The sequence below is a fragment of the Rosa chinensis genome, chromosome 2 (assembly GCF_002994745.2).
Source record: "Rosa chinensis cultivar Old Blush chromosome 2, RchiOBHm-V2, whole genome shotgun sequence".
NCBI classification, from domain to species: domain Eukaryota; kingdom Viridiplantae; phylum Streptophyta; class Magnoliopsida; order Rosales; family Rosaceae; genus Rosa; species Rosa chinensis.
In genome coordinates, this window is record NC_037089.1 from 57,050,417 (window position 1) to 57,073,106 (window position 22,690).

The window sequence follows — 22,690 nt, forward strand, 5'->3', positions numbered from 1 at the left end:
AGGGGCCTCTTTATATAGAGGATTACAATGCATAGAATCTCAATCATACAAGGAAAGTAATTCTACATTGATTAGGATTCTAGATCCTTCTAATTAAATCCTATTACCACTAGGTCAAGTAACCTAGAGTTTGGGCTAAACACAAATTAGGTTTTCCTTCAACAGATACCAGATTTGCCTCTGTACGTAACTGGAATATAGGCAAGAATATTAATTGCCTCGTAGAGTCTTGGATGTAATCATCTTGGATACAAACTATCTGATATGCATTAATTGCATATATATCTTTGCGGGGACTCCTTATTCTACATCCACCTTAATTGCATGGGAACCTTGATTGTTTGCATATCATTGGTAGCAAATAGATGCTGGACCACCTTGATTCCCTCCTTAATTGAACCATGTATGAGCCTCCATATATATATATATATATATATATATATATATATATATATATATATATATTATGTTCCTTTTTGAGCCTCAATAGATTCATGCAATTATGGATGAAGGCTCTATTAATTCACCCACCGTGCATGCAAATATGTGAGTATGCTGGCATCTTGCAACTAAGGAGAATCGAGGGATGATCAACTTTCCTTAATTGATTAAAGCCATGACATGCACGTGACTAGGACTCCAACCTTAATGCAAAATCTTTTGTCAAATATGCTCCGTCTTCGTAGCCAAGTAAACCACCATTAATTATCAAATATCTTGATAATTACCAGTAAATCAATAAGATCACGATTTGTCTTAAGATTATTTGATCTTCAAGTAGGCTTTAATTAGCCCCTAAACAATATATTCCGAACTTGTAGGAAATAAATAGCTTGGGCCACCGATATTGGCCCGGTTTTCCTCGAGTCCCCCTTGTCGGGAAATTTTTTTAATTTTGGGTTCAAACAGGCACAATGACAATATTGTTTTTGCATGCACCAGCATATCTACAACATACAAAAAAATTAGCTCTTTTTGCCCTGTTCTAATGATGATGATATTATATTTATTACGTTTGTATAGTTGTTAATTGGCTAAGCACAAGTGTTTCTTGCTTGCAGGTGTATGCTATGGAAGGGGTTTAACTAGAGTACTGGGTGTATTCTTGCCTTCAACCAAGACCATTTGATCACTTGTGAGTAAAGTCTGGAATATATTTGAATGGTAAGGGGATAATTAAAGTAGGTAGCTGCTCCCTTTTCAGTTAAACAGCTTTTGTTGCTTTTACAAACCATGGTACAATCAGTTCCTAATCAAAAGAGACAAAAAGAAATCTTCTTCCTCATGCATACTTGCATAGAATATGTAATGGTATCAAGTCTTTAATAGTCACTTGAAGTTCATCAAGCTAGTTTGAAGCAACCCCAAAAAAAAAAAAAAAAGACTTGTTTGAAGCACCGAAGACAAGAAAAGAGACCTCAAAGAAACAGAAGGATGAGGAGTTTAGGTTGTTGCAGATGCTATTGCATGTAAATGGTTGTCATTCAAGAAATCTAGCAAGTTTATCTAGAAGCATGGTTACTACTCGTACCTTCGAAAATTAGCAATTGCCAATTATCATGTTGAAAACATAAAAAGAATAAAAGAATTCCGTTGCCGGGACTTGAACCCGGGTCTTTCGGGTGAGAGCCGAATATCCTGACCAACTAGACTACAACGGATTGTTGGTGGGAGAAGTATGCAATTACAAATTATAGAAAAACTAGTAGTTGTGAACTGAGAGTGTGTTTGCAAGTGCAAAAGCCACGCGTGACGAGATGGAGGACGCGTCGTCCTCCTCCTCGTCGGTCTCCTACTCTCTTCACCCTTATAGCTCTTGTGATATAACTAATGATAGCTTCCAGTTGCAGGGTCCTTTTCAATTTCAGGTACACACCCCAATCAGTGTCTTTCGTCTGCTCCATCTTTACTTCAACTTCCAATCTCCATTTATCTAATCTCGTTTCACCTCTACGATTCAGTTTCTTTGGAACAAACCAACAAAATTACTTGCAACTTTGTTTTAGAAGAAACCGTTAAGCGCTAAAGAAACGAACCCTTGTTCCCTATTTGCAGAGTGGGCCGAGTTCTGAAGTTTACTTGCACCTATGTTGCTTTGAAGCCTCTGAATCATCACTTGCCTCTGTTGGTTAGTTTCTTTTTCAGTGTCTTTCTCCTTTTTGTGCCACATATTCATTGCAAACTATGTCATGTTGTGGTTCCCAATTACGATGCTTTCTGGGTTCTCCTTGATCTATGTCATTTCTGACTCAAACTTGTACGACAGGGTCACTGTGATTACCGTGTTTTGAGCTACAGCGTTAACATGGATGGTAGAAGACATAAGCGAAGCGGTGTTGACCATAACAACAAGCTCAATCTCGTATGGAGACCAGTCAGTAAACTCAGTACACAAGTCAGTTCCAATGAAGGTTGGTTACGCTTTAGTATTTAGTTCTTCACTAATTGCGTATCCTCGAGCAGCCTAGGCTAGTAGACCCCAATGCCTTTGCATATTGATTCTGATTGTTCTAACTTTGGATTGCGATTGATTGAGTTCATGAAACAACACTAGTTATATGGAAGCATGTTATTAGGCATGATGATTGGTTACCACCCCACCCAGGTTTCTTTCTGATTGTTACATGTGGATTAGCAGAATGCTCAGTAGTGGAGGTTACGGATAAGCTGGAAGAAGAAGTGCACTCTTGTTCGTCTACCAAGATTTCAAGTGCTCAAGATGACATAGAGATGGCTTCAGCAGTTACTGAAGCAACTAAGCTCACTACTTGTTCAAGTGCATCGCAAGATAATGAAGAAGATAAAGGTTTAGAAGGAGAAACAGTGCTTTTGACCGAAAAGCATTCAATTTCAGTTGAGGCATGATTTCATTGACGAATATTTACTTTGCCAGGCCAATTTGTCATATAGTTTCTGCTCAGTACCACTGTATAACTGATATTTACAACATCTTTTTGTCTTGCACCACTTCATACTGCAATTCCTTTTTACTTTATTTTTCCGGGGGTGGCTGAGTGGGTTGGAAGAGCTTGGCAACCAGTGAGCCTGAGTGACTGTTGCATAGATACAAAATGAGTTTGTATTATTATCTTACAGTAGGATTTTTCTAGATCTTTACAGACCTGGTTGGGGGTATTGCTTACTGCACATTGAACTTCAAAGGCAATTTCCATAATGCTTTTCATTACATGCTCCATTCTGTTCCTTTCAATTTCTTACCTTTTCACTTTTGAGTTATTTTGGTGACACATTCTGTTTATTTTGTGTTCTCTTTCTTTTTTGAAATCCAGGTTGGGGCTTCTTTGCATCGCTTTATCAGAGGAAAAGGGTACAGAGTTCAGCATGTAAATGTTTTTCGAAAGCATATCTCCCGAGTACTTTCTCATATGTTGTAATTAGTGTTCTCTTTTGTTTTGGATGTCAGAGGATCTACTCAGAAAATGATTGAAGATGAGACAGGAGTGAAGATTAAAATCCCTTTGTCAAACAAAAAGGATTCCATTAGTAAGTCTTAAAGTTAACAAAACCATGACTTGATGATATAAATTTTTTTTTAGTTCAGGTCCCGGCTGTGTCCAACGCTTTCATTATTGTGACAGGACATTATATATTTGAATTTCATTCTCTAAAATGTGAACATGAGGATCAATGTTTATGGTTAACTATTTTACGTGGTTTTTGGTCGCAGTTATTGAAGGCCTCTCAAGTGAAAGTGTATCTAGAGCTTCAGAGAAGATGCAGGCTATAATTGATGAGGTCAGTTGCCTATAAATGTGGTTTTGAAGATGATCTGGAGTGGGTCCTTATCATTTTATATTTCTATAAGTCGTTTTTATTCCTTTAGAGCTTATTCTCATTGACTAGTTTTTAGTATACAAAGTCTGAAGCCGTAGCTATATTTGGTCAGAGATTAAATACTCTCTTTTCCTCTAATATTAAGATCCAAAAGAAAAGTGCTTATGATAGTTTGAGAGACGGTGGGTTAGAAAACTTCATCAGATCAGGAGTCGACCTCAATGTAAAGTTTTCTTATTAGTGCTTATTTGGGTTTAATGTCACTAAAAGTACAGTACAGCAACCTGAAACTTTATTTTCCTAAATCTCCCGGGTACCTTAATTTGTATCATCTGAAGCCGTCCATAACCATACTCATCACCGACCCTTGCATTGTCATGCATCACTGTTTGCTTTTTATCATTACATATTCTTTGAACGTCTCGTTAACATTTTTTCTTCTGCTTAAATATGCAGGCAGTGAAAAGCCCAAGTCTTGATTACTCTCACTTCATTTCACTTCCCTTAGCAATACATCCTGAATTAGTTGATAAGCTTGTCAACTTTCAGAACTCCATTCTAGGAATTACTGATTCTTCCCAGGGTGAGAATCTGGACGGTGGTTCGAATGAAGATGATTCCAATAATGAAGATGAAGATCAAAAGTTAAAGAAAGGATCTGATGTTGCAGTTGAACTTAAAGCTGAACCATCAAAGTCTCCTACCCTATCTGGTATGGAAATAATCCTTATGGATGAGAATATAATCATTATGCATAACGTTATTCAGTATCAGTTTTCCTTCCATGAAGCTAGTGATTGGGTCACTGATGATAGTTGTTTTCCACTTTTCCCTATAAAGTGTTATCCCATCGATTGCTCATTGAGTTTTTATGAAGATATCTGTGATGTTGTTGCTGGGAATCATTTGTACCTCATTAGTCAATTTGTTTATTTTTTGTCTTTTACTCATAATGTTAATCAGCATTTCATTGAAATTTGTGGCCTTGACAGACTTGGGAATTGAGAAATCAATCTTTATTAAACCGAAAACATTTCACCTAACTGTGCTCATGTTGAAGTTGTGGAACAAGGACAGAGTTCATGCAGCTACTGAGGTTTTGCAGGTAAGCATAACTGCATGTCTGAATCAGAGAACATGGGCTGCAGTGGGGGTTATTGACATATAATGTTTCATGTTTCATACAGAGCATCTCTTCGGAAGTGATGGAAGCCTTAGATAATCGCGCTCTATCCATAAGACTCAAGGGACTGGTCTGACTCTTTCTTCAGGATCTCTACCAACTTACTAAGCTTCTCCCCTGCATTGACTTCATGATTTTGCTCAGCCTCTGGCTGGCTTTCATTTGTCTCTTATATCTATTTAAGAGTCGAGGTTATCTAAAGCGACTAAATCTTTCATATCCTTGCAGAATTGTATGAGAGGTTCTTTTGCCAAAGCTGGTGTTCTATATGCGCCCGTTGAAGAAATTGGCAATGAGGGCCGACTTATGCGTGCCTGTCGTATCCTAGCTTGTAATTATTCATTATATGTCAGTTCATCTTTTCCTGTACCTGATAAGAGCAAAACAAGAATATTAGTTTCTCATTTTAAGTTGTTTATATCAATTTGTTAGCTCTTCTCATTTTCCTTAGCTTTTTTTAGAAGTCATTATTGATGCATTTGTTAAAGCAGGGCTTGTTCTAGAGAAAGATGCAAATCAGAAATTAAAGGTAGTGTAAATGACCTTTAGCTATCTTCTGTGTTTATAATCTTTTTTTCACCTCTGTGGAAAGATCCTATCTTTACTTTTTGTATTGCAGCTCCATGCAACGGTGATGAAGGCAAGGCATGGACAAAGGTATTGCTGCCATCTCTTTACCGTTTTGAAGTTCCTTTACTTCGGTTCTTCTTAGCTTCTCAAAGTGTGGGGGCCTGACAAATCACAAACAGAAAGATTTATTAAATGTGAAAAAAAAAAAAAAAAGGAAAGCGTTTGCTCTTTCCACATTTATCTCTGATATTGAAATGGCAACATGCAGGAATCAAAAGAGAAAATTTAGTACCTTTGATGCCCGTGGCATATATAAGCAGTATGGATCCGAGGAATGGGGAGAGTATCTTATCCGTGAAGCTCATCTTTCACAAAGGTTTGTGTACGATGACAAGGGATATTATCATTGTTGTGCTTCTATACCTTTTCCAGAAATATGCAAGTAAGACTGCTTTGTTTATGTCTAGATGCACTCTATTTTCTGTCGAGTAAGAAACAATATGTAAGATGGGGAAAGAAGTTATGGCAATAAATTCAGTTTTACTATGCGCCTACAATGAGTATCTAGATTTTCATTTTGCTTCCAGAAAAGAAAACTTTAGTTAAAAATTTATTTATTTTTTTGGGTTACATAATTTCCACATTATAAAACCCTCTGAAGAGTTGAGCTCAACTGCTGCCACATGGTTTTTCTTTTGCTAAAAAATTTTGACCGCATGATTTCATTTGATACCGAAGGACAGTTGTATTGTATTTGTTCCACCTACTAGCTCTAATGCATGTACTTAAATGTTCACCAGCAGTGTGTATGGTTCTCTGATGATTTTCATACCTAAACTTCAAAGAATACCAACCTGTCATTCATGCCCATAGAACTAAAATGAAACATTCTTAATAAACTTCTTACAAACAAATTGATGTTAAAATTAAATGAAATCACCCTAAACTCTGAACTAAGAGAGGCAATGTAACGTTGAGGCCTGGAATCCTGGATTTCCCGTCCCTGAAGTTGTTTGAAAATGGAATGTGGAACTATGAACGATAGAGGGCTCCCAGTTTCTCAAATCTGGAAATTGAAACTGGTCCCTGAAACTTTTGGGATACTAATCTTGAAGTCTTCTTGTATTTCTGAGTTGGTAGCTGTAGTTCGATGGTCTGAGTTGGTGTAGAATCATCATAAAAATTAAGCAATGGATCAAAACTTACTTGTTCCATGTTCTGCCTTCTATTCTACTGGAAAAAGTTGCCCTGAAGCTTTTTCTCCACCCATGAAGGTGACAGCACTGGACTTGTCTCGCACTCCAAAATCTCTCTTTGTGGATCTTTTGCAGACTCATCCAAGTTTAGTTTCTCAGTTGGAAAAACCTTAACCCTCCACACCTTAAAAGTTTGGTCTAAGCTTGCACTATAAACCAACAAACCCTTTACCCTTACCACATTTTCTGTTTCCAAAGACACTGCTAAGCATCTAACCGGCCCGTGATGTCCCTCAATGACAGAAAGACAAGAATGGAAGCAATTTCCTTCCTCTCTCCTCCAAACCCTAATGGTTGCATCCTCAGAGCCACTGAAGATTAGTTCTCCCAAGGCTACCAAGCAAAGAACGGCGAAATGATGACCTTGCAGAAACCCACCATGGTTGTATCTTCCAGACATCTTCTCTTTTTCCCAGAAGTTTATGAGCCCATCCGATGAGCCAGAGTAGAGGAGGGTGGTGCTATTTGACAAGCTCAATGCCAAGGCATTCACTGGTGAAAGTTGAAACTTCAGGGTCATGGTGAGTATGTGTGAACTTTCACCAAACACCCTTCTCCAAATTTTGACTGAGCCATCTGATGAGCAAGTGAAAACACACCCATCTTCCTGGTTGATCACAATCCCATTCACATGACCTTCATGAGCAATGAACGAGTCGACACAACGCTTTTCGTTTATCTTCCAAGCTTTAACAGATTTGTCCCACGAGCCTGTGTACAACAGCTTGTCTTCTTTGTTGTAAGCGAGGCAAGAGATGTGATCATTGTGTTGCTGGCTGCTCTTTTTTGAAAACAAATTAGAGAATCGATTTCTTTGTGGTAAGCTTGTGATCTTCTTAGGTCTAAAATTCTCTGTGGATGATGCATCCCATACCCGAATTTTGCAGTCACCATGTGTGGTGAACAGCATTTTCCCATAGGCCAATATGGCTCGAACTTGACCCGAAGTAGCCTTTATGTAACCTATCTCGGTGCAATCTGGTTGCTTCCAAGCATGAATCCGGCTACTTTCTGAGCCGGTGAATATGAAATCTTTTGAGAGTGTGATGGAGAAAATGTTACCTTCATGGCGGTGGAGGGAGGCTATGCAATGATAAAGAAGAGGTTGGGAAGGAGAAGTGCGCACCGGGGAGAGTGTCCATGGCGTGCTGGGGCTCATAGGTCTGGGAGGAATTGCATCAATTGATGGTTCTGAAGCAGCATTAGAAGGTCTTGCTGCAGAAGCTAAGTGAATGTTAGGTACTTCGGATGATGAACTTTGTTGTTGGTTACTACCAAAGGAAAGTCTCCGAGGTAACTTGATGCTCTTTCTTTCTTCATCCATGAAGCTCCAGAGGTTTCTTTGATCTCCATGAAACTCCATTGCAGTTGAGCTAGGTGACGGAAGGAAATGTTATGAAAAATCGAAAGGGTGCTTAAAATTGTGCTTTACTATGTTAGATAAATTTGTTGGGGGTTGGTTAATTGGAGTATAGGATCAATTAATTGGGTCTTTCAAGGGCATTAAATGTAGCCTACCAATTAGAGCATAATAGCAATCGAGTGAGAAGATGAGAGGATGTTTCTTACCATTGTTGCCTTTCACAATGATTATGTTGGTATAAAATTTGTTGAATGTCATGTTTATCATACATTGCATGCTTTTAGTTCATATATTGCATTTATTCCAACCTCTTTCATAATGTTATGTTTTTCATATATTGCATGCCTTGGTTCATGAGCTAGTCGAGACTAGCTTATAATCATCAAATGTAGGTATCGTCTCATAGCTTTGATGATATACAATGCTATGTTCTCATGCAAAATTTGTCAATTTCGGTCGTAGTTCAAAAACGACTTCTAACATGTTGGATTTCCATGAATTTGACAACAGAACATGTTAGACTATTAGGCAAGATGCACGCTGCTTGAGAGCCTAGAATTTTACTGATGACTGGGAATTGATGACCCTTTTAAATGTTTATCTAACATGACTCAGATATACATTCAATGAGGAAATGCAATTTAGATATATCTAACAGAAATGAGAAAATGCAGACTCCTTTGATGAGGCAACAATAACTAGGTTTAAAGGCATCTTCCTACCTCCCCCATTGCATCAGATTTGAACTTTCAAGTCCCTCAACTACTCATTACTATGCTAAATAGTTCCAACTTGAACGGGAGAGATCACCAAAGTGAACCTAGTAAGGCATTGGAGACGGCTAACATTAAGTAGATGAGCAGTTTGGTGAAATAGATTGAAGAAGTAACAGATCTTAAAGGGCAAATGTTTCATTGGTTCTAATTAAGATTAGATGTTCCATCATCTCCACTGTAACCGAAAATCAAAATGCTGAATAATTTACTTCACACATAGCATTTGCCGGAATTGCAATTTCTTTGTTGTATTCTTGTTTCTTAGGCATTGCTTCTGGGCATGCAACACTCATTAGGTTTGCATGGTCTTTTTTCTTTTGCAATTTTTTTGCTGCCTAATATATAGGTCTTCAAACCTTTAGGGATTAAGGTGTGCTAAGAAATTATACGTTGCATATCTAATGAAGTCTTTACCATAGAATCAATCACCATAGTATTTACAAGCTCACACTACAAGGTTCGGCATTATAGGGCGTGCATAGCTTTGACAAGCAAACCAGTAATTTTAACTTTGTGAATATACAAAGAATTTACTCTAACCTTCATACTCCTATATGCCACCTGTTCTAATGACCGAATATCCACCCCATCAATGATCAATGAGAAAGCCTTTCCTTTTCTTTTCGGGGTCTGTTGAAGATTGGACTGAACTTTGATAGTGAAGATATAGAATGTCATTACACTTTTTTGTAACCCTGAACTGATGATTAGCAAAGTGAACCTAGCTAGCTAGCCCTATTTTAGCTCAAATTTGGAAGTAACTCTAATGTTATTAGTCATCCAAAATCACCTCACCCCTCTGGTATAGCCTCCATCGTACAATCGATCACTTCAATATGTACAAGCTCACAATACCATGCAGGCTTTGATAGTATTGAACTAGTTAGAGATCCCGCGCTTTGCTGCGGGTAGTATAACTTCATTCAAGTTGTATAACTATTATCAATTGCTTTCTAACTGAACCAACAACTAATAGTAATAAAATGAAGTTCTCTAGTTCACAGAGAGAGAGAGCCCAAGTACTTTTACAGTCTTCTGCATGTTCTAACCATTTAACACATTCCTCCTGCACATAATAGAAGACACCAGCAACGCAAGTGTGAGACTTTACTCAAAAAGGTTCTAATTCAACATGATTTTGAAATAAGTTGAGGAGAGTCGGTGTCTAAAAACAAAAGCAGCAAATTCTTGTAACACCTACCATATGGATGACATATTTTGAGTATAAGTGCCCAATTTTAATGAGGGTGTACTGCCTACTGCCTCTGAATGTTTCTAATGCCTAAAAGCAAAATTTTTGTATAGTCAGGTCAGAAAATTGGTAAAAAAGAATAAAAATAAAAATAAAAAGTGAGTAGGAGAGACAGGGGAGGAGCCTCCTATCTTAACTGAAAGCAGACATACTGAATGTCTTTCAATATGAATATTTTATACATTTAATGTATATGTGATTACTGTCTATCTAGCAACCAATATTGTTAAGTCTTGTGAAAGAATGAAATTGAAAGAACAAAGTTGGTACACGTCTAAAGTTATTAGATGAGATAACAATATCAAAGGATGTTCAGTATGTACCATATTAGTCATGGGCATGATCCTTTTCCTCCTTATCTTGATCAGCTTCTTCTTGATCCTCTGTCATTTTCATATTTCTTTGCCAGTTTCTGATTTAAGTTGTACTCCTCTTTGGAAACTTCTTAGTTATCCTCAGCGTGAGAAAAAAGATTAACGAACTGCAGTCTTGCCTGAGAAAACAGATTGGCTAGATATTCAAACAATACCCACCCAATGATCTGGAAATTCTAAATGTGATCATATATCGGAAAATTATAAGAACTGCACCTGCATAATTAATCAAACCAACATATTCAACATTTGCAAGTTGTTCTTGCTCTTTGCAATCAGGAAGTTGTCAGTGCCTTTGATGTGAAGCTTCTTAACACCTGTTTGACAAAGAGATTGATTGTTAAAAATAGAGTTGATCATAGGGTGACAAAGAGACTATCGTAGGGTAAACAAAGTTGGTAACTAAATCTAAATATAACAACCTCTTACTTGTATTAGTAATGTGCCTCTAAATGTTCAAACAAATACTTTCTTTTTTCATAACAGTGTAGGGCCTAAAAATAAAGATATCAGTTTCTTATGTCAAATATAAGCTTAGAGATAGACTGTAGATTGCAGGAATATTACTGAATCGTAAAACAAATTCCAATGGCTTACTTGTTCCTTGCCTTCACACCGTTCCTCAGTTGAAGCTCTTGGTGACACACGCTTTGGGTCCTTCACTTCCTCTCTGTTAAATAAAGGCAGCACATTTCTCTGTTAAGGAAAGGCAGCATGAAGTATAGAATTGATGAACCACCTTCACCTTTGTTCTGCAAGTGTGTGTGTGTGATATTATATATTAAAATATTTTTAAGTTCATTATGACTCAGAAAAAAAATAATAATAAATACTACATACATAGAAAAGATGTTCTTGTAAGCATTTAATCTTTTCTATAGCCTTTCAAATTAGAAAAGAGAATGATTCTATGTGTGGTGTCCAGAGCAAAGAAAAGGTAACAAATAATTCTATTAGAAGTTATAGCTTTACTTTATTGGAACATATCTGAAATTACTTGGCCTGTTCTGCATAAATTGATGCGTCACGAAATAAAGAAAATGCTATAAAACTTCCACTCAGCAAAAGGCCATGGCTTTGCCTGCAATGCAACATTTCAATTTAGTCAAAAACTGAATGTCTATGTCAGAGATATGACCACAACATTATTAAACAGCATTCACAACATCTTCTGAATACTCAAATGCAAATTGATCTAAACACACAAAGTTTTACTTTCGATCAGACAAAGAAGTCAAATGGGCACTTCTACATCTGTATAAACTTTTTTAAATGTATGCACTGAAGTTTCATGGACTTAAACATACTACACAAAACAAATTGAAATAAACGAATCAGTTCAGCGATGCAGTTTATGTTCTCTTCAATTTTTTTTATTAGTGTTTGCTTGTTTACATTACTTCTTTTAATGCATACAAAATGACAGTGATAGAGAAACTCGAATCAGGAAGAAGAAAAAAAAAAAAAAGCTGTAAATTTTATTTCAAGCCAAAAGCAAATTTCCTGGAGTGAACCTAGTAGCCAGTCCAAAAACAGTGCAGCTAACTTCCACCATTGTAATGTGAATGCAAAGTAATGAAATATTTAGAGCCAAAGGAAAAAAAAAACAGACCATTATGAAACAAAAATGTAATTAGCACGACCAAGATTTAATAATTTCACAATTCACTGAGTTTTAAAAACTTCTTAACTGATTTTACATGTGGTTCTCTAACCGGTTTGATTTTAACAGCAACATTTAGCTTTAATATGCTTTGTTGTAAAAAAAAACCAAGTCCAAAGATTGAAACAGATTTCTTAAGTTGGTATAAATCAAAACAATTGATTCACTAAAGGGTAGTCTGACAGCCAAGTAAGGAAAACATAAGAATCATAATTCGAATGATTTATAGTCATCAATCCTAAATTACAAAATGTGGAGAGGCAAACAGATGTTAACATGTAAGCTTCCTTTCTAAAAAAATTATCATTGGAAAGCAGCAATGGAGATTCAAGTATGAAGTCCAAACGATGTATACCTTGCATTGAGATATTCTGATTTCTTATTTGACGGCTAAGACTGGCCTTAGGACAATCCTGCTTCAAAATCTTTGCAATCACAGAAGCATATTTTGGAGCCTCCGACATAGATCTCACTACTGAGTACCCTGCTTGAAGATGGTAGAACTATATTTAGCCATCTAAACTGAACAATTGGAATAACCTTAATGATTAACTGGTTTAGATATTACCTGTGGCTGCATGTACCATGCTAGCAGCAGCACCAAATGCCAAATTCTTTTGCTCTGCATTTAGTAATGACCCCCCAACTGGAATCCAAGACCATTCCTACATTAATTACTGTAAAAAAAAAAAATTTGTACAACCTCTAGATTAAGCGCACACTACAAAAATAAAAAATAAAACCAAATTCAACCTACGAACAATTGAATCAAAAGATTTCAAGTTTAAAAATAAAAAAATTTCAACCTAAACCCTATTACAGTATCTAAAGACATACAAAAAGACATTCACTTAGATTCCAATCGATTAGTAAAAAATAAAAAAGCAAAAACCCAATAAACCAGCCCCCTCTACACGAACTGAGAAATTGTTTACACAAAGAGCACACAATCAGAGATAAGCAGAAAAGAAGAAACCAAATCCAAATTCACAAAAAAAACCCAAACCTTCCTCCGGAAGTCAACCACAATCAGGATCTCTCGTCTTCTCTTTCCCACCCCAGCGACCTACGATCAAAATCAAAAATTCAAAACCAAACACTAACTCCTATTTGTTTGCAGAATTTCAGCCTAACCTTTATATCTGAGAGCTTGATCGATACCTCCGTTTCACGCTGCGTCTGTATCCGAGACCAAACCGAAAATAGAACGAAGCGTCTGTACCTGGCTGTGCAGTCAGTGTAAAGCTTCTAGAACACAATACAAAACTCATGCCTTTAGTATACAGCTCGAGGGCAAAACCGCCATTCCACTGCTGGTATGAACAGAAAGTAAATGTGCATTTACAGTTTGCGCAACCGAACTGGAATATGCACAACTCTTAAGTCTTAAACATCAACTTCCTCTATGCAACCTGCTTTAATCCATTATCCACCCATCAATGGTCAATGGTCAATCAGAAGGCTGAACTGCATGCAGTTCGATATTAAGGATATATGACTACAATGCACTTCTGATTCTCTTTTGGGATAGAGAACAATGAAATGCTTGGTCCAAGCTAGTTCTGTGCCAACCAATGACCATACACACCTTACGATATTAGCAAGGCCATAATGTTTTCAACCCCTAAAAGAATGGCCATCTAGCTGAACCAAGCCAGCCCTATTTCAACTCCAAATTGGCCCAGGTAACATCTATTTGACTAGTCATTCGTCGTTGGTTTCAACCAATTCTGTTGGTTTTTCTCGAGTATAAACAGAATCCAGGAACCAGGAAAATGTGTATCATATAATCAAATGTTAGCGTACCTGTAATGCATCCTTTAAGTTATTTCACTTAAACAAACAGGTAAAGACATAAAACTAAAAGGTGAAAAGCAAAGAGGGGCCTGAATATAATTAGCAGAAACAAAAGCAGTGGAGACTTGTTTGATTGCTTCCCCTTATACTATACAACAATGATATAGTCCACCGGCCTAAATCGATCATTACAAGACCAAAATTAATCTTCTTGAATTTTTTTTAATCATACATATTTGGTTGTTGACTCCAAAGTTTGCATTCATGATTGATAAAAAAGAACATGTCACTTTCAGAAGGATAGCTTTTTGGAGAAAGAAGGAATTGTAGAATTCTAGCTCATGTTCTGCACCAGTTCATTTCTGTGGTTATATGCCTTTCAATTCCCATTTCTGAACTTTAGGAGCAATTAACTCCAAAATTTTGTTACAACATCAAAACCTTGATTGTGTATTTGTATCTCATCCATTTTCACACTAAAATATAATCATGGATCAGCAGATCATGTGTATATGCATTTTTATATGGAAGATACTCATGTTTTGCAAGTCCATTTGAATAGAGCAGGTTCTCACTGTAACTAATTGACTCAAAAGCATGTGATGCTCTAATTATAGTATATTTTTAGTAACATACACATGCTGAAGCTGAGGATATGCATACATGAACAGCATGTAAAATTGAACTCTATTTCCATTCTAAGTACTATACTAAACTATTGATCTTCATGACTATTCTAACTTATCCAGATGTGGTGGCAAATAAGAAGAATTTCTGCAGGGATTGAATTTATCAGATCCAATGCATTAAGAATTAGTATATGTTAAACAATCACTAAAGCTCAAACACATGACTTGCGGGAAGGCTGATAAGATTTTGATGCCACGTTAAACGATCACTGGAGCTACCTCAAATGCTCAAGGTGTAAGAAATGAAGTAACAGTGTACACCAAACGACAAAATTGATCATCTCCCTTAAGAGGAAGAGAATGCTTAATCAATTTGAATTCGATCAGTACAGCAAAGTGTCAAAAATTGATAATGTGCATTGTAAATAGCCATTCACTAGCTCAGTTGCAGTACTCTTTCTCATCTCAGTATGTTAACTAGGACAAGAGAATCCATTATGATATCCAAAACCCCTACTGAGTTACCACACAAAAAGGACGGGAAAAGTCAAAAGAGAAATAGTGTAAAGAAGAAACTAGTAATCCCAAAACAAAATTTCACCAGAGGACAGAGTCGTTGTGATTCCTCTGTCCTCATTATCACCCTCCAGTTAGGCATCCAATCTTTCTTAATGGTATACCATAGATCAGTGATATGGTCCAATATATGCCACCCTAATATAAACAGAAGTTGATATGGTCCTATTCCAATATAGAAATTTAGTTCATGGCTTCTCTGGCACCAGGTTTTCCTATAGTTTCAAATGACTGTAAATGCCTTGTTTCGAAATTTGGAGTAATAAGCTCCAAAATTTTGCTGCATATCCGCTCTGAACTGCAAAGTGTAAACTTATCATGGATTAGATCGTATGAAAGTAGAAAATATAGATATGAAACATGAGAGTCCATTGAATAGAGCAGGTTCTCACAAGCCCCAATAAGTAATTGATTCAAAGTATGTGGTGCTTCAGTTAAGTAATTCCTTGTAACTCACACATGCTGAAAATGCAGATATGCTTTGCATATACAGAAATGCTTCCAAGGAATTCATTATAAATAGAATAAACTTCCAAAGAACAGATCTCATGCAGCCTAGCCTATCCAATGTGGTGGCAAGCTGAAATTCTGCATCGGATCCATCACTAAGAATTTGCTTTATGTTAAACAATCTCTAGATCTCAAAAGCTGAAGCTTTCGAGCACATCACGAGTTCCTGCAACAAAGTTTTGATACCAGTTACTGAAATTCTGCTTGCGACCAAGTTTTGATCGATACCATATACGTTAAACAATAGTAGAGCTTAAATGCATGCGTAAGCCGCTAGGAAAATGAGCCAATAATGTGTATATATTATGAACAACTTGATCCTCGATCTATTGTCATGGAACAGACGAAACATAATCAATTTGAATTCGATCAGTACAACTAAAGCTCAGAAATTGATACTGTGCATGTGAATGACCATTCACTTGCTCAGCTCTAGTACTCTTTTCATTTCAGCTTACCCCATAGGACAAAGAAATCCATTGTGGATATCCAAAACCCTACCTTGAACTACCACACCAAACAGCTAGGGTAAAAGTGAAAAGAAAACAGTAAAAAGATACAACTTTCATCTCCAAAAGACCAAAAGCAAATGAAACCAGTGAAGAGGACGGAGTCATTGAGATCCCTCATTATCTTCCCCCAATTAGGCTCCAAACCTTCCATTATTGTTAAACCCTAATTAAGCAATATGGTCCAACAGCTCTAATAAAAAATACTCAATCATTAATCCTATCCGCTCATTTTTGAAATCCCACGATATTGTCCTGCTCATTTTGGAAGCATGGTCGGTGGTGTGTTTGTGGACCAAATTTACCAACTTTGTCGTGCCCTCCATCACTTCCTCTTTATCATTATTTTGATCACACAGTTCACACTCACCCCATGACCTACCACACACCACCATTGTCCGTTCCAGTCTTTTCCTGTGAATCGAACAGACCGAGCTTTTCTTCACATGGTAGAATCATTGATGAGCTTCCGGACATTTCTATTAAAGCATGTTGTTGACAGCTAGACTACAGAAAGATACCTGATTGGCTTGTCTGCTCCATCAGCATGGATATACTTTAGTGCATGTAGACATCCCACATATATTCCTTATCTCTAATCAAATAATACAAGTCCATAATATACATGAATAACTAGTCATTATTAACTTTGTTGGTTTCTAATTTATGTTCGCTCGGTTAAACAGCAACAGTTTCGTGTGATTTGATTTTTTTTAAAATAAAATGTTCGATGAATTGTATTAAAAAGACTAAGGCAAAAACAGTAAACAGGAAAAACAAGTTAGGGTATGGATTTTTACATCCCCCAGCTCTCACATCTAGGATTATTCTAGGCCTCACTTATTTGACTTGAAGTCGCTGCTTAATGTTACTGATATGGTAATACAAGGAGAAGCTGATCATAATCGATCATCTCATTTACTAATAAACAATATGTTAAATATGTTGTTATTTCTATACTTGCTACTACTATATATACCTGACCTAGATAAGGCATACGTGCTATCTGAACCTTTTTGCATCCTTATCTCTTCTTCTCGTCAATTTCTTCAAGAGTTCCAACAGTTGTTATTCTCCGAGATGGCAAGAATAGCATTTGGAAGGTTTAATGATTCTTTCAGTTTGGGGTCCTTTAAGGCATACGTTGCTGAGTTCATCTCAACCTTGCTCTTCGTTTTTGCAGGAGTTGGTTCAGCCATAGCTTACGGTTAGTACTTTTCTCTAGCTCCCTTTTCATCAACTGCATCATCTAGCTCAGAATGAAATTTTACTCTTCCTGTCAAACAAAATATATCAATATGTAACACCATCCACAAAATTTTCGTCAGGTTGTTTGATATATATTGTACGTTGACCAAAGCTTTTGGGGTTAGCAGTGTATAAAAATCCTTTGTTTGAATGAAGTTGTAGGTTTGAACCTCACAACATGTTAATATGGATAAAATTAGAAAATTACTTGAAGTCATGATCATACTAGACAGTAATTTTTTTTAATTTTTTAACTTCTGAAGTTTTGCCTTCATTCTTCACAGACAAGTTGACATCCAACGCTGCTCTTGATCCTGCTGGACTCGTAGCCATTGCCATCTGCCATGGCTTTGCTCTCTTTGTTGCAGTTTCAGTTGGTGCCAACATCTCTGGGGGCCATGTGAACCCAGCTGTCACATTCGGATTGGCTCTTGGTGGCCAAATCACTATCCTCACTGGCATCTTCTACTGGATTGCCCAGCTTCTTGGTGCCATTGTTGCATGCTTCATCCTCAAGTTCGTCACCGGAGGCTTGGTAAGATATTCTTCAAGATTAAGCAGATCTAATTAATTGAAGATGTCTTTTTCTTCACTCAAAATTGTTGGGGTTAGGAGTTACAAATAAGACCATCTATACCGATCTTTTTTATGTTGATCTTATGCTTATATGTGAAGGACGTTACTGTCTGTTTAAGGAAGAAGCCTTTTGGATTTAGTATTTGAGATCTATATTAGAAAGGTAACCAAGTTAAAGTCTAAAATAATGTAACTTTTGACTTACGTGTTGATCTTGTACCAACAGATTAGCAAGACATCATACTCCAATTATCATAACGAGCTTTAAATTAAAGTTTTCTTTAGTTCAATGAAGTAAGGTGACTAAGGTCTATTTTTTAGTGAAGCTCGTCACTGAAACTGACTATGAAATTTCCTTTTTCAGACAATTCCTATCCACACTGTGGCTGCTGGAGTTGGAGCCATTGAAGGAGTTGTGTTTGAGATCATCATTACTTTTGCTTTGGTTTACACCGTCTATGCAACAGCAGCGGACCCCAAGAAGGGAGACATAGGCATAATTGCTCCCATTGCCATTGGTTTCATTGTTGGGGCCAACATCTTGGCTGCAGGACCCTTCTCCGGCGGGTCAATGAACCCTGCCCGATCATTTGGACCCGCCGTTGTCAGCGGAGACTTCACCGACAACTGGATCTACTGGGTTGGACCCCTCATTGGTGGTGGTCTTGCTGGCCTTATCTATGGCAATGTATTCATTCACTCTGAGCACCAACCCTTAGTCAGTGAATATTGATTTGGTTGAGCTAGAGTGGGGATTGTTGGATGAGTGCCTAGCCTAGCTAGTTGGCTTTGTAATAAAAGGAGGAAGAGCAAAATTTTTTGCTTTTGCTTCCTTTTGTTTTCAAATTTTCATTTGTTTATTTTCTCTGCTTTGAACCTCCATTTCCTTTGTGCTGTTGTACAGCCCATTTGTAGGTCACTTTTTCTATGTGAAATGAAAATGAATGAAGTTGCTGGTGAAAATGCAATTAATATATGATGGACCTTCTGTGGACTTATGCCATTGGCTTTAGAGAATTGTGTGTTGAAGGCAGAGCATTAAACATGAAGATTGAAAGAGAGAATCATGCATGAACCAGCTCTTTTAGAGTTTGGTTTCCCAACTGTGGTTTGGCAAGCAAGTCTCGAATATTTTCTTTTTTCTGCAAAACGAAGTAGTTCGTTAACATGACTGGTTAACCCTTTCACTACGATTACAGGCACGTACGATGTAATTAGGCACAAGTGATCAGCTTCAATCATGCTTTAGTCTGTTCATATATCTTAATGAATACTAGTCATTCTGTATATGATATCGAGGAAACATTTTTGTGTGCACGAACTATGTATCATTATATTAGCCTTCCTCTCACAACATGCATGTGAATTTCCCTGGTAGATGTGTTGGAATGACCTTTATTTTACCGATCTAGTGTAAGAGACTGCCAAAAAGAGTGATCATCTGAGTAATCTTACATTTCCGACTGAAAAAAAAAAAAATTAATCTTGCATTTCTAGTTGATAAGCCCCAAACAACGAAGCACTAACAGTTACCCTTCCGAATAATTGTCCAATCCTACATTGAAAACCCACAAGAGAATATAAGGAGTTAATTGACGAGCTATGGTCCAAACTCCCTCATCAAGAGGACTCAAAACACACTTAACAGGCCCTACGAGTAGCCACGACGTGAGAGGTGGCACTCTATACTGCACAGGTGGCTTCATCGATATTGAAACAACGTACCGTTGCCAGATAACCCTGGTCAGATCCGATCCTTCCAATCCATGATTAAAGAAGGGGGTGAAATTTGCACACCCCCTTTTACATTCTGCACACCCTTTTCAATATTTTAATATTTTCTGATGTTCTCTTATGTTTGTTTCCCATAATACCCTTCTTCTCTAAGCACTCAGTTGAGGGCCCGACTTTGCTTCTCTCCTCCTTGAATCAGCTCTGCTGGAATTTGGTGTTGCAGGTTCGGAAAGCTGATAAGCGACGGATTCTGCGGTCTTGCAGCACATCCACGTCGTCGCCGACTAGCTGGATCAGCGGAAGCGAGATTTACGACTGTACATGAACATCGATGACTCCGCCATGGCCGGCGACGACTTCCACAACGCGCGGTGGAGGACTGTGCCGTTCACGCACCCATCTACACTGGAGATGATTGCCATGGAAGCTGATCTCAAATCGAAGATCAAGTCCGATTTGGAGTCGTTTCTCAAAGCCAAGCAGTACTACAACCGACTCGGCCGCGTCTAGAAGTGAAGCTTCTTGCTTTACGGCCCGTCCAGCACCGGGAAATTCAGCTTCATCGCCGCCATGGCCAATTTCCTCGGCTACGACGTCTACGATCTCGACCTCTCTAGGGTTAAAGACTACTCAGAGTTGAAGATGCTTCTTTTACAGACCACGAGCAAGTCGGTGATCCTCATCGAGGACCTGGATCAGTTCTTCGCCGAGAAATCAACGGCGGTCAGCTTCTCCGGCATATCGAACTTCATGGACGGCTTGCTCAACTCGTGCTACGCCGAAGAGAGAGTCATGGTGTTCATGATGAACTCGAAGGACCAGGTCGACCTGAATTTCCTTAGACCGGGTCGGATCGACGTCCACATCCATTTTCCTTTTGAGTCGGAAATCGCGATCGAAGACCTTGAACCGGGAGCTTTGAACTGCGTCGGAGTGGCTGTCCGTACAGAAAGCGGTGGAGAAGGAGATCGAGTGTGGGGATGATTCTATGGTTGTGGTGCGTTTCAAATGTTTCAATGGTTTTAATGGTTGAGTCTTTGGGTGTTGGGTGTGATGTAAAGATTGAGTCTTTGGTAATGGTGGGTTGGTTTTAAAGGTTGAGTCTGTTAATGGTGAGTTTTTTTTTCAGAGGAGGAAAGAAGAAGAAGAAGAAGAAGAGAGAAGAAGAGAGGAGAGAAGCAAAGTCGGGCCCTCAACTGAGTGCTTGGAGAAGAAGGGTATTATGGGAAACAAACATAAGAGAACATCAGAAAATATTAAAATATTGGAAAGGGTGTGTAGAATGTAAAAGGGGGTGTGCAAATTTCACCCCCCTTAAAGAAATGATTTTTATTATAGGTGGGTTCTAAACTTCCTCGGACCGGACAGAATGGTACTTAAACAGTCAAAGTGATCAAATATGTATCTAGACTTCCAAAATCACATCATTAAGGTTAGGGCTGTCAATTCCGACACGACTCGAAACCCCCACGAAATAAAGTGAGTTGAATCCGCACGATTAAAAAGCGGGTCGACGGTGGGTCAACCCGCCATGACCCATTTAATAAATGGGTTGGCTACGGGTCAACCCGCCAACACGAAGTGAACCCGTATAACCCAATTATGCTATGTTTCTTCATGAAATTTTGGACGTTCAGAGTGTTAAAGGAAAAACACATTCTGTGCCTTCGTCAAAGTGATTGACGGAGAGGGAATCAAGCAATTAGCAATTACCATCAATCAGCATGGATTACGGACCAATCAGTAGTTAATGTCACCATTGTAATTGTTTTTTCCGTTGTAATTCTCTCCCTATATAAAGGGGATATGAAATGAAATGAGTAGACCAATTCCAATTCCCATTTTACTTTTACACGTTATCAGCACGCTCAGAGCAAATAGCCAATAGAAAAAAAAAAAAAAAAAAAACCTAATTTTCTAGTTTTCTTTCTATCGAAAAGAAAAAAAAAAAAACCCTAGAAGAAAAAAATATTTTCCTTTTTTTTTCTGCTGCCACCAACAACCAAAAAAAAAAAATCGGCCTTCGTCAACCCCACAGCAGTACACCACCGACCTCCCTTGCTAGCACATCAGGCTACCACCCGCCTGCGCGGCCCCCACTCGCACGCCTAGCCTACATCACCGGCCTCTATCTAGATCCAGCGACAGCAACATCCCCGCGCCAGCAGCCTACCCGCCTCCACCCATCGCTGCTGCAGCAACCCAGCCTGCAAACCCGCCCCTGCCCACCCGACCCACCTGCGTCGATCCCTGCAACACCAGACTTCGGCGACCAGACCTGCACCTGCTCCTCACACTCCGACCAGTAGGTTTTTTCGACCCAGACCCGACGATCTCCGATCCATTTCCTACCCAAACTCGTCGAAGAACGATGAACGAGATTCCGGCGACTCAAAAGCAATAGCCATCGTACCCAGACCTCCGACGATCAGATTTGTTAAACAAGTCCCGGACCAACCTGCTTCGACGACCCAGATTGAGGCACTACACCCACCTACAAACCAGACGGAGAAAGAAGAAGAGCAGAAGGAGGAAGACGCGAAAGAAAAAAAAAAACGAAAAAGAGCTGACCCAGCCCAAAGAAAAGAGCCGGCCCAATTGTCAAAAAAAAAAAAAAAAAAAGGCCCTGCGGCCCAGAAAAAAAAAAAAAAAAAAAAAAAAAGGCGCTGTGGCCCATTGTTAAAAAGAGAGAGGAAGCGGCCCAGTTTTTCTAAGTCCAAAAACATCGCTACGCACGCATGCATCAACACGCGCGTGCGCTAGGATTGTTTTATTTTCTCGAAATCAAGTATGTTTTCTTTATTATTATTTTTATAACCAAGCATGTGAATTTGATTTATCTTTTCTATTTTTAAGCATGCTTTAGATTTTATTATATA

General features: G+C 38.2%; 3 protein-coding genes, 1 long non-coding RNA gene and 1 other non-coding gene across 18 annotated transcripts; 2 read left to right on the forward strand and 3 right to left on the reverse strand.

Moving 5' to 3' along the window:
• Nucleotides 1–1,588: 1,588 nt before the first annotated feature.
• On the reverse strand, nt 1,589–1,661 carry TRNAE-CUC. Its single transcript has one exon. It is a non-coding gene; the product is annotated as a tRNA-Glu (tRNA).
• Nucleotides 1,662–1,731: 70 nt separating this feature from the next.
• LOC112189977 (activating signal cointegrator 1 complex subunit 1) lies at nt 1,732–6,100 on the forward strand. Of its 2 annotated transcripts, none has more exons than XM_024329392.2 (14): nt 1,732–1,868; nt 2,056–2,128; nt 2,267–2,411; nt 2,639–2,859; nt 3,291–3,328; nt 3,425–3,504; nt 3,689–3,756; nt 4,252–4,507; nt 4,788–4,900; nt 4,983–5,048; nt 5,207–5,297; nt 5,440–5,507; nt 5,598–5,635; nt 5,817–6,100. In XM_024329392.2, exons 1-14 carry the CDS (start codon nt 1,831–1,833, stop codon nt 5,992–5,994), a joined length of 1,473 nt encoding a protein of 490 aa, XP_024185160.1. In that variant the 5' UTR covers nt 1,732–1,830; the 3' UTR covers nt 5,995–6,100. The 2 variants fall into 2 exon arrangements, with proteins under 2 accessions (XP_024185160.1, XP_024185161.1); XM_024329393.2 differs by having other exon boundaries at nt 1,740–1,868; nt 1,962–2,128.
• A 28-nt stretch (nt 6,101–6,128) lies between these two features.
• Nucleotides 6,129–8,045, reverse strand: LOC112189978 (protein JINGUBANG). Its single transcript, XM_024329394.2, has one exon. It carries the CDS (start codon nt 7,961–7,963, stop codon nt 6,779–6,781), a length of 1,185 nt encoding a protein of 394 aa, XP_024185162.2. The 5' UTR covers nt 7,964–8,045; the 3' UTR covers nt 6,129–6,778.
• Nucleotides 8,046–9,536: 1,491 nt separating this feature from the next.
• LOC112188548 lies at nt 9,537–13,594 on the reverse strand. Of its 13 annotated transcripts, none has more exons than XR_002931481.2 (11): nt 13,367–13,594; nt 13,239–13,298; nt 12,801–12,909; nt 12,588–12,716; nt 11,567–11,650; nt 11,167–11,239; nt 10,999–11,063; nt 10,786–10,886; nt 10,519–10,688; nt 10,145–10,225; nt 9,537–10,009 (listed from the first exon to the last, which is right to left on the reverse strand). It is a non-coding gene; the product is annotated as an uncharacterized LOC112188548 (long non-coding RNA). The 13 variants fall into 13 exon arrangements; XR_002931479.2 differs by having other exon boundaries at nt 10,992–11,063; nt 11,542–11,650; XR_002931477.2 differs by having other exon boundaries at nt 11,542–11,650; nt 13,367–13,592.
• A 3,655-nt stretch (nt 13,595–17,249) lies between these two features.
• Nucleotides 17,250–19,060, forward strand: LOC112189780 (aquaporin TIP2-1). The gene is made up of 3 exons (XM_024329132.2): nt 17,250–17,460; nt 17,786–18,036; nt 18,442–19,060. The coding sequence occupies exons 1-3, from the start codon at nt 17,334–17,336 to the stop codon at nt 18,808–18,810; spliced, it is 747 nt and encodes a 248-aa protein (XP_024184900.1). The 5' UTR covers nt 17,250–17,333; the 3' UTR covers nt 18,811–19,060.
• Nucleotides 19,061–22,690: the final 3,630 nt, after the last annotated feature.